Source organism: Tursiops truncatus, chromosome 11 (genome assembly GCF_011762595.2).
Source record: "Tursiops truncatus isolate mTurTru1 chromosome 11, mTurTru1.mat.Y, whole genome shotgun sequence".
In the NCBI taxonomy this organism is placed as follows: domain Eukaryota; kingdom Metazoa; phylum Chordata; class Mammalia; order Artiodactyla; family Delphinidae; genus Tursiops; species Tursiops truncatus.
Window position 1 is genome coordinate 57,913,509 of NC_047044.1, and position 13,752 is coordinate 57,927,260.

A 13,752-nucleotide genomic window follows, 5' to 3' on the forward strand; every position below is an offset into this window, starting at 1 on the left:
ACAAGGTAGCAAGAATATACAATGGAGAAAAGACAGTCTCTTCAGCAAGTAGTGATGGGAAAGTTGGACAGCTGCATGTAAATCAATGAAGTTAGAACACTCCCTCACACCATACACAAAAACAAACTCAAAATAGCTTCAAGACTTAAATATAAGACTATAGGGACTTCCCTGGTGGCACAGTGGTTAAAAATCCACTTGCCAATGCAGGGGAGACAGGTTTGAGCCCTGGTCCAGGAAGATCCCACATGCTGCAGAGCAGCTAGGCCCATGAGCCACAACTACTGAGCCTGCGCTCTAGAGTCCGCGAGCCACAACAACTGAGCCCACATGCTGCAACTACTGAAGCCCATACGCCTAGAGCTCGTGCTCTGCAATGGCACCTAGGAGCCACTGCAATGACAAGACTGCACACTGCAACGAAGAGTAGCCCCCACTCGCTGCAACTAGAGAAAGCCCGCGTGCAACAAAGAAGACCCAATGCAGCCAAAAATAAAAATAAATTTTAAAGTAATTAAAAAAAAAAGACTATAAATGATACCATACAACTCCTAGAAGAGAACATAGGCAAAACATTCTCTGACATCAATCATAGCAACGTTTTGTTAGGTAAGTCTCCCAGGCGATAGAAATAAAAACAGAAGTAAATAAATGGGACCTAATCAAATTTACAAGCTTTTGCACAGCAAAGGAAACCGGGGGGGAAGGGTTGGGGGAAGGGATAGTTAGGGAGTTTGGGATCAATATGTAAACACTGCTATATTTAAAATGGATAACCAACGAGGACCTACTGTATGGCACAGGGAACTCTGCTCAATATTATGTGGCAGCCTCAATGGGAGGGGAGTTTGGGGGAGAATGGATACATGTATAAGTATGGCTGAGTCGCTTTGTTGTGCACCTGAAACTATCATAACATTGTTAATTGGCTATACTCCAATATAAAATAAAAAGTTTTAAAAAAAACATTAAGAAACTATTATAAATCAGAGTACAGGGACATGAAAATTAAGTCAAAGTGTGATCCTGTATTGGATCAGTTGAAATGGAATGGATAATTCTATGATCCATTTAACTATCTAAAGAATACTACTGAAAGTATTCTGAAATCAGAGAAAACAGGTGAAAATATTAAAGTGAATAAAAAATTATGCAAATAAAAAAGCAAGGTAGGGAGTTCTCTGGTGGTTAGGATTCCAGGCTTTCACTGCCATGGCCTGGGTTCAATCCCTGGTCGGGGAACTGAGATCCCACAAGCCTCAGCATGGCTCAAAAAAAAAAAAAGAAAAAGAAAGGTAATAATTAACTCCAAGAAAAACATAAAAAACACATGCTAATAATGCAAACACTATTAATTTAACTGAAATGTGATAAAAATTATATTAGAAATATGGGGATAAAGGAAATGGTCAGGAAAGTGGTGTAAAAAGCTAAATTCTCATTTACCCTAACAGGAAGTTAATTGAGAATATCTAAAATTAATAAATCAAGAAAAACAGTATGAAGTATATTATTCAGAAATATAGCAGTAAATACCAGAAAAAATAGCTAAAAGTCAAAAGCATTCACCTCTGAGGAACAGCAATGAAGGTGGCGAACTGTTTGTTGTGCTTTCATTTTTAAGCTTTTGAGTATTAACTGAATTTTTAACTATGTATGTGTATATTATTTTGATTTAAAAATTAAAAATCATGGGCTTCCCTGGTGGCGCAGTGGTTCAGAGTCTGCCTGCCGATGCAGGGGACACGGGTTCGTGCCCCGGTCCGGGAGGATCCCGCATGCCGCGGAGCGGCTGGGCCCGTGAGCCATGGCCACTGGGCCTGCGCGTCCGGAGCCTGTGCTCCGCAACGGGAGAGGCCACAACAGTGAGAGGCCCGCGTACCGCAAAAAAAATAAATAAATAAAAATAAAAATCATTTCTTTTTAAATAAGGAAGAAATATATCCCAAAACAGCTGGCAAATAGGGAGGAGAAAACAAAATTAAACATTTACTAGAAGTACCAAAGTATAGACCCATTTCAAGTTAAGGATGAACAGATCCACATTTCTCAATAGTCCTTGAGCAATAGTTTAGCACAGCACAGAACAGCTATTCATTTACATTAAAAAATAACATCAAAACAAGCTAAATTGTTTCTGGTCTACTCTGTTTAATAGGGCAAGGAAGATTGATGCATTTTGGAAATACTATCATCAAAAGATGGTTAAAATGGTAAAGATTTATCACCTAAAGGTGTAAGCTTTGGATATCTGGAATAAAAACCTATTGGTTCTCTGATGGTGCCAGATAAATGAGTTTAGGCAAGAAAGTTTATTGTTACAAAAAGTATAGATGACACATAAAGATTATTGGGACACTAACAATCAATTTCAGATTTTTGTCTTCTTCATTTCAAGAGCCACCAACCCGTTTTCTTTAGACTGCCTGGGCTGGTTTGGGCCAAGATCTAGTCAATATGTAGTCTGCCAGTGATGTAGGTAAATAAGATAGAGGGATGAAGAAAAATTTAGCATCCCAGCCAGCTGAGTATCGAGTGCGGGGATGAACAGATGTCAGGGCATGTTCCATACAGTCAGTAACCAGGTTCAGGTTTGTGCTACAACTCAACATCCCTTGTTTCAGGAGATCGTGATCTGTATACAAAAAGAAAAATGGTGGTCAGCAATCTTATTGCTTATATTTTTAAGATCCTGTTGCATGCAGTCACAGAAGTCTAATTACATTTAATTGCCACAGGGATTAGGCCAATCAGACCTGTGCTTCGCAATATAACAGCCACTAGCCACATGCAGCTAATGAGCACTTAAAATACAGCTAGCATGACTGAAAACTGAATTTTGGGGGGGTGGGAGGTGTTGCTGCGCAGCACAGCTTGCGGTATCTTAGTTCTTCGACCAGCGACTGAAGCCGGGCCCCAGCAGTGAAAGCGCCAAGTCCTAACCACTGGACTGCCAGGGAATTCCCTGAAAACTGAATTTTTTAATTTAATTGATTTTAATTTTAAAACTCAATTCTGTTATTGGAAAACTTTTAAGTATGTTTGGAACAATATAGGTATGTGAATCTACTTTTTCAACTGGAAAATTTTTAACATCTTTATTGAGATAATTCACATTCATAAAAACCATCCATTTAAAGTATACAAATCAATGACTTTTAGTATATCCAGAGTTGTGCAACCATCACCACAATCTAAGTTTAGGACATTTTCATCATCCCAAAAAGAAACCCCATACCCATTAGCAATCACTCCCATTTCCTGCCAACCCACCCAGCCCTAGGCAACAACCAATCTACTTTCTGTCTCTATGGCTTGCCTTTTCTGGACACTTCATGTAAATAGAATCATACATTGTGGTCTTTTGTGACTGGCTTCTCTCAGGGGCAAAATGTTCTCAAGGTTCATCCTGTCATAGCATGGATCAGTACTTCATTTCTTTTGATTGCCAAGTAATATTCCATTGTAGGGCTATACCACATTTTGTTTACCCATTCAACAGTCGATGGACATCTGAACTGTTTCCACTCTGGGGCTCTTATGAATAATGCTGCTGGTAACCATAAATTGTATTAATCCAAATACAGAAGAAGTACCTCCTAGGAAAATTTAGCATGCAAGTTGAGATGTGTTATAAGTGTAAAATACACACCAATTTTCAAAGACTAATAGGAAAAAGAATATAAAATATCTTATTAATAGCTTTTATATTGATAATAAATGTTGAAATGATAGTATTTTGGATATATCAGTCTTAAATAAAATGTATTATTAAAATTTATTTAACCTGTTTCTTTTCCTTTTTTAGAAAGTAGCTACTAGAAAATTTAAGATTACATATGTGGCTCTCATATATCTGTTGGACAGCACTGATCTAGATTATTCTGATCCATGGACAAGTATATGAAAAATTTCAACTTCTTAAATCATGAAATACATATATCTCTCCTTTTACATATTGTCACTTCTTAGTAAATTCTATTTTCCTTTGATTTCTATTGCCAAACTACATGTACTCGCAAGGGGAAACGAATTCCCTAATAGTTTAAAACTTTAGGTGGAGAAGAGCTTAGAACAATGGCTGTGCCCCTGACATGTTAGGAACTGTAGTTCTCTAGCTTGAGTTCTGAGAGGCTGAGGAAGTTCTCTGTCAGCTAGCTTTTCCTTGTTCCAATTTCTCTCCCCTTTGTTGATGGTGACCCTCTTACGCCTGATGCACCTAGAAGACAGGGTTGTAGGTCGGGACTCTTCTGTCTGCACATCCCCCTTCTTTTCTCTGTACCGCAATATCACCCAAAGCCAGGCACAGGACTACTGCTACCCACCACGGGGCCTTTTTGTGAAAGGGAAAAGAGAGCTGCTCCCTTTGCCCTTGGCAAGCTGCTGACTTCTCTGTGTGAAGAAAAAGCATCCCTTCCCCCCAGGAAGGTGCAGACCCACACAGTGTGCATGACTTAATTCTACTTAGAGGACTGCCTTCCCTGTTCCCCCAAAACTGCCTCCTCCTCCAAATCATCAGAATGGCATTCTTACACGAAATTAAACCATCTCACTCCTGCCAGGCTCCCAGGGCCTGCACATGAGGTCTAGCCTCTGCGAATGGCCAATAGGGCCCTGCAAATCCGGTCCTAACTCACTTACCTCTCCCCACCTATATATACCCTCCCTCCCCTCACAATAAAACGTGGAGTTTGTGGCTAGGCTGTTACCCAAAGGGTAGATAATATTCAAGACTGAACTTTAGTGAAGCAGGCCCCCACACCAGTCCTGACAAACTGTGGAGGGCACCCCCTCCCAAGACCCAGAGGCTCCATGCCTCTAACCATGTAATACCTCCCTGGTGCGCAGGTGGCCAGGCTCACAGGTGACAAGGCAGGGCAGGCCCTGGCCCTAGGCTGCCTATATGGCCTCTTCCTCAGCCACAACAGCCATCACCAAGCCAACCATGAAGGCACTGGGACCTTCCTGAACCCCTCTTGTCCTGGGAAGGCTTTGTTTAAGGAGCTTTTTTCTCAGAAGATCTACCAATCATTCTCCACCAACCCTCTTTGTCCTTCTCATGCAAGGTTATCCATTATACCGTCAAAAGAAAAGCTCACAGGTATCAAAAAACTTCTGTCCATAGGACTCCTTAATATGCACAGGGACTTCTTTCCAGACTTGTTTCGCTGCCTCTGAGGACTTCTGCAAATCTGACATTCCTGTTCTGAAGTAGCCGGGTTCAATTATGCTGATTTTCACCCCAAAATGTTGAAGCTCACGCCTAGGAAAAAGAAATCCTCAAGTTAACTCCTCTGATTGAAAGATACCACAATTTCAACGTTCTCAGGGAAAAAACAAAACAAAAAATAGTTATAAAAACACCTTTACTGAATATTTTAAAGAATAAAAAAATGGAAAGGAAAAAAATAAAATTTTAAACATCCCTAGATGCAACAATTGGGACATGATTATACAAACCACCATAACCATTCAATCCCACACCCACTCATTTAACAGAGTCATTAAGTTTCTACCATGTGCTATACACTGGAAATATGAAAACTACAAAGAATAATAAAGAAAATTAGCATTTTCATGGAATCTACTGTGCTAAGTGTTTTACATGCACAACCTCAGTAAATTAAGACTCTGTTCACCACCCCAAAAAGCTCACAGTGGGTGAGTCTGACAAGTAAGCAAATAATTGCAATACAATTCAAAAGAATTTAAAGGAGAGGTATTCAAGGGGCTACATAAGTAGAGAGGAGGATATAGATTTTCTGAGGGAGTCAGAGAAGGCTTCAGTGAGGAGAAAATGTTTCAGTTGAGCTTCGAAGGATAAAGAGGAAATTTCCCAGTGAGGAAAGAGGTGGAATGGAATACCAGGCAGCAGAAACTGCACACAGAGCGCAGGGGGCTGTGCAAAATTACAGTGTGTTCAAAGACAGCAAGAGACCATTAGTGGAATATGATGTGGGCATTAAAATAACAGGCCATTGGTCATTCCAGAATATTCGGGTTAGTTCAAAAAACAGTTCCAAAAATACTTATCAGGAGCTGTGTATGTGCCAGGCACTGTGCTAAGTGCTGCCTTCACCAAGTAAAGTAAGATGACATGGCGCACCATGTGAGAGGTATTCTCTCAGTACTCCGGGGACAGTGATGAGGGGTGCTCCCTGATCTAGAGGTTCAAGCAGCCTCGTTCGAGAAGATGAAGCCCAAGCTGATGTCAAGGAGAAATGTTTGGAACCACGGTCCATCAGAATGTAAAACGTAAAGCATCATGAGTCTCTAAAGCCATGAGTGGTTCTCAAAGTGTAGACCCCAGATCAACAGCATCAGCATCTGGGAGCTGGTTGGAAATGCAGATTACTGAGCCCCAGTCCAAACTTACAGTCAGAAACTCTGGGGGTGAGAACCAATAATCTGTTTGAACAAGCCCTTCAGGTGGCTCTGAGGCATGCTAAAAGTTAAGAACCACTGCTCTAAAGGAAAAGCCTCCCTTATCAAACCCAAACCTAAAACTTTCCAAGTCAGAGCTTCAGAAAATGATTCTCCAGGTGCCTGTGCGTGCTGGGGAAGAAGGAGGGGCTACGCAAGCCAGGGGTGCTTCAGCCCTCTACATTGCACCTCCCCTTGCAGCTTTCTCACAGATTCCCAACATGCCACAACATCTCCAGCCCCTCTAAAACTCCAGTTCAAATGTGGGACAAAACTTCCTTTTCCTGTTTAATCCTTAACACAATTAAGGCAAACTGGAATTTTCTAAAGGAATTAGTGATTTAAAGGTTGGAAGGGCATATCTTTGTTCTTGGTCTGGGAATGAGTCAAGGAGTCCAAGAGTCATGAGTGGTAGTAAATCAGAAGGCAGCAGCCCTGTGGAAATAGACAGGATGTTGGGTAGGCAGAAAGCCAGACAAGGTGCCTGCCACATAGTAACAACTCATGTAGTGTCCACAGTTATTTCCCTATTCCCTTCCTGAGCAGATAATATATGCACAATGTATTAGATATATACCAGTCATGGCATGTGATAGGCTAAATAATGGCCCCCAAAGATACCAGGTCCTAATCCCCGGAACCTGTAAATATTACCTTATGTGGCAAAGATTTTGCAAGTTTGATTGTGTTAAGGATCTTGAGATAGGAAAACTGTGCCAGATTATCTGGGTGCATCCTAAATGCAATCACAACTATCCTTATAAAAGAGGCAGAGGTAGATTTGAAGACCAACAGAGGAAGAGAAGGCAGCATGATCATGAAAGCAGAGATTGGAGTGATGTGGCCACAAGCCAAGGAATGCTGGCAGCCACCAGAAGCTGGAAGAGGCAAGTAATGAATTCTCTCCTAGAGCCTCCGGAAGGAACATGGCCCTGTCAACAACTGATTTTAGCCCAGTGATACTGATTTCAGACTTCTAGACTCCAGAACTGTGAGGGAATAAATATGTGTTGTTGTAGGACACCATATACCATAAATTACTTGTGGTAATTTATTAGAGCAGCCATAGGAAGCTAATACATGGTGCCTATAATATTTATAGCTCATTTCCAAGTGAAACTGCCCTAGAGTCAGCCCCTGCTAAGGGAGAGTCTGTGCAGCACTATTTTGTACCATGTGACTGCACCCTCATGTCTGTAGCTGACTGGACCAGGAATGGTACTTGATGGGAGGGGAGCCCCTCTCAGGGCTAGACAGTGACTCTGCCTGTTATTACCTATATGGCCTTGGCGAATTACTGAACCTCTGTGCCTCAGTTTCCCTAGATATAGTCAACACAATAAAGATAAAATAATTCCTTTCTCATTGGGTTGCCATGAAAATTAAATGATTTATTAGATGGAAAGTACTCACAACAGTGCCTGACACATAATAAGTGCAAAAAATATCACATGATGCGGTGTCACCCGGGACACAAAAAATGAACTCAGCCAGTAGGAATCTCTGTCTCAGAAATTAAAATATAAGGGGGACTATAATAAGAAGGAGCAGCTGATAGAGGGACATGAAGTTGAAATGATGTATTTTAAAAAACCAGGAGGTAGAGACAGGGCAATTAGGGATTGTGGCAAACTGAAGCTATAAGAAAGAAAAGAAGCTATTAGATAAAGAAAAGATATACAGAGTAAAGGGATGGAAAAAGTTAGTTAGAAGCAGATGAGCACCAGAAAGAGTCACTGTGAAGAAACGAGGATAGGTTTACTTTAAGGAGGAAAGAAGACAGTCATCCTCTCTCCAGAAATGAAATTTTCTTAAGGATAAACCTTGAGAGTTAAAATGTGATGTGGTGACAGTAGACAGAGACTTGGGGTCAAAACACAGGTCTGCCAAATCATGGTCGTTGCAGCTGAACTTTGAGAAAGATACCAAAATCTGAGCCTCAGTTTCCTGTATAAAACAGACTAGTGATAATACCTACACATCAGATTTTGGAAGTGATGAAATAAGATAATGCAGATGAGGGCTTCCCTGGTGGCGCAGTGGTTAAGAATCTGCCTGCCAATGCAGGGGACACGGGTTCGAGCCCTGGTCCAGGAAAATACCACATGCCACAGAGCAACTAAGCCCGTGCGCAACAATTATTGAGCCTGCGCTCTAGAGCCTGCAAGCCACAACTACTGAGCCCACGTGCCACAACTACTGAGGCCTGCGTGCCTAGAGCCTGTGCTCCGCAGCAAGAGAAGCCCTAGCAATGAGAAGCCCGCACACCGCAACGAAGAGTAGCCCCCACTCGCCGCAACTAGAGAAAGCCTGCGCGCAGCAACGAAGACCCAACGCAGCCAAAAATAAAATTGTTTTTAATTTTAAAAATTAAGAAAAAAGATAATGTAGGTGAAAGTGACTAGCATGGTGTCTAAGACATATTTAAGTGCTCAGTAGTTGCTTTTGTTTTAACTTGAGAGTTACCTCAGAATATCTGAAAAGGCTTGCACTCCATACTTGGTGCAAGAGTAGACTCCTCCAAAGAAAGCAATTCTTCCCAGAATGCTGGAGACATTGACAATCCTCCCCTGTGCTCTCCTTACCAAGGGAAGCATGCTCAAGGTCACCTCTATCAAACCAATGAGGTTCACTTTGAGGGTATCCATACAGGCCTCAATCTTCAGCCACTCAGTGTAGCCATGCGGGTGAAAAACGCCTGCGTTGTTGACCAGACCCCAGAGCCCTGAAACAATAAAAATCAAAGCAGGAGTTCAGTTTCACACAAAAACGACAGACTTCTACCTTGATCGATCTTCCTGCTGAAGACAACTAAAAATGCTAGACAAAACATATTTTTTCAATCTTCTTAAACACATCTATCACTAAGAAGGTAAAGGAAGTTCAGGCCAAAAACTAAGAGAAGGCACAAATCCAGAGAGGATAAACAGAGCCCTGACGCTAGCTTTTGATTCGAGGGAGTTTGCCAACCAGTGTGACTTTGAACTTTAGTATTTATAGCATCAAAAAACATATACAATAAGAAGACACGAAGTCCAGGGCCCACCTAAGGTAGGGAGTCTAATAAAAGACACTTTCTGCATTAAACTGGAATCCTAAATGGCTACACTATCTCTTTAGTGATAGAGATAGAAAGGACTTTCAAAGGACTGAAAGTAAAACTGCCTATCTTGAGCTCTGGTGTTGGGGGGAGGAGGGAAGAATCGGCCCCAAGGACCAAAAGAAAAGAAGATTTGGTGGAGATGAGATAATAAGAGTCCTTCCTCCTTTAGATTTGGTGAGTTTGAGGTTCCAGCAGAATTTCCAGATGAGAAAGCCAGCAAGTAGTTGGGAATTCAGGGAAGAAATAATTTAGAAATCAAGGACAAAAAGGTAATAGGTTAAACTATGGGTAACTAGGGTCCATTCAACAATTGTTGAGCCCTTAACATGTACCAGACAATATGTCGGAAACTGGAAATACAATAATGGGTAAGAGAGGTCCATGTCCTCAAGGAGCACACTCTCTAACAGATGGGAAAACAATAAAAATAATAATAACAATACAGTAGAAATAAACCACTGTGCGCAGCACAGAGGCTATAATTACCCATAACACCTGACTCTAGAGTCAAGAACATCCTCAGGTAGGAGTAACATTTTAAAGTCAACTTTCTAATTTAAAGTAAATTAAAAAAAAAAAATTCCTCAATCCAAACAAAACAATTTTATTACTAGTTTGCAACTCCTAGGATGAATATATATTTAGGGGGTCCAATTATCAGGAGCTATTGAATCATAAAACAAGTGGAGGAAAAAGAAGGGGATCAAAGAGGATTTGGATAATATCCAGAGAAAATGAAACTTAGAAAAGAGAATTTATCCATAATTGCCAAAAATTAAAACCAACCAAGATGTCCTTCAGTAAGTGAATGGATAAGCAAACTGCGGTACCTACAATGGAATATTATTCAGTGATAAAATGAAATGAGGTATCAAGCCACAGAAAAACATGGAGGGACATTAAATGCATATTGTTAAATGGAAGAAGTCAGTCTAAAAGACTTCATACAATATGATTCCAACTACATGACATTGGGGAAAAGGCAAAACTATGGAAACAGTAAAAAGCTGTGTACTTGCCAAGGTTTGGGGGGAGGTGGGGAGAGCAGAGGAGATGAATTGGTGGAGCACAGAGGATTTTTAGGGCACTGAAATTATTCTACATTATTGTACTATAACGGTAGATACAGGATAGTTTACACTTGGCAAAACCCATAGAACCGTACAACACAAAGTGGATCCTAATGTAAACTATGGACTTTAGTTAATGATAATGTATCAATATTGGTTTATCAATGTAATAAATGTACTACACCAATGCAAGATATTAATAACAGGAGAAACTGTAAGAGGGGGGTTGTATATGGGAACTCTGTACTTTTCAACTTTTCTATAAACCTATAACTGCTCTAAGAGATACAGTCTATTAATTACAAAAAGTAAAATAGGGCTTCCCTGGTGGCGGAGTGGTTGAGGATCCGCCTGCCGATGCAGGGGACGTGGGTTCGTGCCCCGGTCCGGGAGGATCCCACGTGCCGCGGAGTGGCTGGGCCCGTGAGCCCTGGCCGCTGAGCCTGCGCGTCCGGAGCCTGTGCTCCGCAACGGGAGAGGCCACAGCAGTGAGAGGCCCGCGTACCGCAAAAAATAAAATAAAATAAAATAAAAGACCAAAGGCCGACTTCCAGGGATGTCTATATTTTAGATAGTAGAAGAATCAGATGTCTATATTTTAGATAGTAGAAGAATCAGATTCTTAAGAACACCTTGAAAATTCTTCAGACATAAAGAATTGCGGTTGTAAATACTCCACTTGCAAGGTGAGATAACAGCCTCAAATCTACTGGGTTCATTTTTCAATGTTACCTTGTTAAGGAAATGAAACACTGCAGAAGATCACAACTGTCCTTCAAATGACAAAGCCAGCTTTTCAAGCCCTGCTTTTGAGATTATATATATATAATATATATATATATATACACATAAAACTTTAACATCTTCATTCCTAAGTAAATGAAAGAAAAAATACTTCTCCATACCTCTGTTCCCCACACGCTCCTTCACCCACTCAGTGGCCGCAGCGATGCTCTCAGTCTTGGTGACGTCCAGGATCACCGTCTCCAACCTGTCTGATGTCTGGTTCCTCAGCTGCTCGGCCCCCTGCTCCGTCAGACACGCAGCCAGAACCCTCAAGCCTCGCAGGTGCAGCTGCCTGGCCAGCAGGTTCCCGAAGCCCGAGTCACAGCCCGTGATGAAGACGAACTTGTCCTGGAGGTGGCTCACCACCTGCCTCTCCCGGTACCAGCGCAGGAGGTAGTACAGGCCCACAAGGACCGCCAGGTACAGCCACATGGTGAGGGGACCTCCTTCGAAAGAAAAAGAAGGGGGACTTCCCTGGTGGCGCAGTGGCTAAGAATCCGCCTGCCAATGCAGGGACACGGGTTCAAGCCCTGGTCCAGGAAGATCCCACATGCTGCAGAGCAACTAAGCCCGTGCGCCACAACTACTGAGGCTGCGTGCCACAACTACTGAAGCCCGAGCGCCTAGAGCCCGTACTCCGCAACAAGAGACGCCGCTGCAATGAGAAGCCTGCGCACTGCAATCAAGAGTAGCCCTCTTTTGCCGCAACTAGAGAAAGCCCGCGCGCAGAAACGAAGACCCAATGCAGCCAAAAACAAATAATTTTTTAAAAAAAGAAAAGAAAAAGAGCTTTCATTTTATTCCTTCCTTTTTTCTTTCACTAGTATTTACTGAGTATTGACTATGTGCCAGGCATTGCACTAAGTGCTGGGACTCTGTATTAACTAATACTTGGTCCTACCCTCTAGCCACAGTCTAGAGGGGGGAGTCAAGGAAGTAACCAAACAAATGCACTGCAATGTGGTAGGTGCCAAACAGAAGTATATACAGTCTAATGAGACTATAAAGGAGGGTGATCCACTGCCTGCGAAGTTAGAAACGGATTCACAGAGGCAGTGATTTTGGAACTACTTCCAACAAAATAGTTAAGAGTTCAAAAAGTGGACAAGGCGGGTGGCGGGGGTGGGGATGTGTGTGATGAATTGGGGGATTGGGACTGACATATATACACTAATATGTATGAAATGGATAACTAATAAGAACCTGCTGTATAAAAAAATAAATAAAATTCTAAAAAAAAAAAGTGGACAAGGATAAAAGGACATTCCAGGCAGCAATAGTGTGTACATGAATGGAGTGGTGAGCAGCATAAAACTTCCTGATACCTGTGAGAAGTTCAGATGATGCAGAGAGCACACGAAGGAAGAAATGGAAGATGAGGTAGTGAAGGGCCAGACTAGGAAGGGTCCTGTGGGTCACACTAAGAAATCTGGAGGTTATCTTATAGGCAACAAGGGTGTGCCATTAGAAGGTATTAAACTGAAGACTAATGTCCAGAGTTAGCTTTAGCAAGATCTGTCTCACAGTGGGAGTGGAGGATGGATTAAACAGGAAGGGGTGTGATGAAGGCAAAGAGATTAGTTAAGAGACCCAGCAGTTTGGGTGAGACATTGCAGCCAAAGCAGTTTGTAAATATAGACCAATCAGATGCATTATTGAAATGAGTGTTCAGAGATGCCTACCTTTCTATACGTAGTTCTAGAGAAACATCCACCATTTGGGGCAATCTATAGTTGTTGGCTGAACTAACATATGACTCATAAGTCATAGGCAGAGGTCAAAGACGGGTGTGGGCCCACTAGGACATCATAAGGCCTACACAATGCCTACCTTAGCTTGGCTTTAAGGTCCTCCCAGTGCTCTGGCCCTTGATTTCCTTCTTAGCTTTCTCTTTTACCACACCTCTTTTGCACCCTACTCTTTAGTCACAACAAGCACCCTGCAGTACTCCACACAGTACAGGCTTTTCATGCCTCAGCATACAACTCTCTCTACAATTCCTTCTTTCCCAGCTCTCATCCACTTGACAAATAATACTCATCTGTTAAGCCTCCACTGAACCATCATTTTCATTCAACAAACATCAATTCAACATCTACTATGAGTCAGACATGATGTTAGGCACTGATACACACAAGTGAACAAAACAAGGTTCCATTATTCATTGAATTCACAGTCTAAGTGTAAAGACTGACAAGAAAACAATGCAATATACAGTCGTCCCTTGGTAGCCACAGAGGACTGGTTACAGGACCCTTCACAGATACCAGAATCTGAACATGTTTACATCCCTTATGTAAAATGGCATAGTATTTGCATATAACCTATGAACATCCTCCCGTACACTTTTTTTCTTTTTTAACATCTTTA

The 13,752-nt window shown here is 41.8% G+C and overlaps 1 protein-coding gene across 4 annotated transcripts in view; it reads right to left on the reverse strand.

The window, feature by feature from the left end:
- Positions 1-213: 213 nt before the first annotated feature.
- Positions 214-13,752, reverse strand: part of HSD17B6 (hydroxysteroid 17-beta dehydrogenase 6) — a 34,703-nt gene continuing 21,164 nt past the window's right edge. For all 4 annotated transcript variants that reach the window (XM_019918731.3, XM_073788498.1, XM_073788496.1 and 1 more), the window contains 4 exons: positions 11,502-11,828; positions 8,890-9,148; positions 5,100-5,263; positions 214-2,635 (listed from right to left, as the gene is read on the reverse strand). In XM_019918731.3, the coding sequence (XP_019774290.2) occupies positions 2,418-2,635; positions 5,100-5,263; positions 8,890-9,148; positions 11,502-11,814 (954 nt within the window). In that variant the 5' untranslated portion in view covers positions 11,815-11,828 and the 3' untranslated portion in view covers positions 214-2,417. The remainder of the gene's footprint in view (positions 2,636-5,099; positions 5,264-8,889; positions 9,149-11,501; positions 11,829-13,752) is intronic.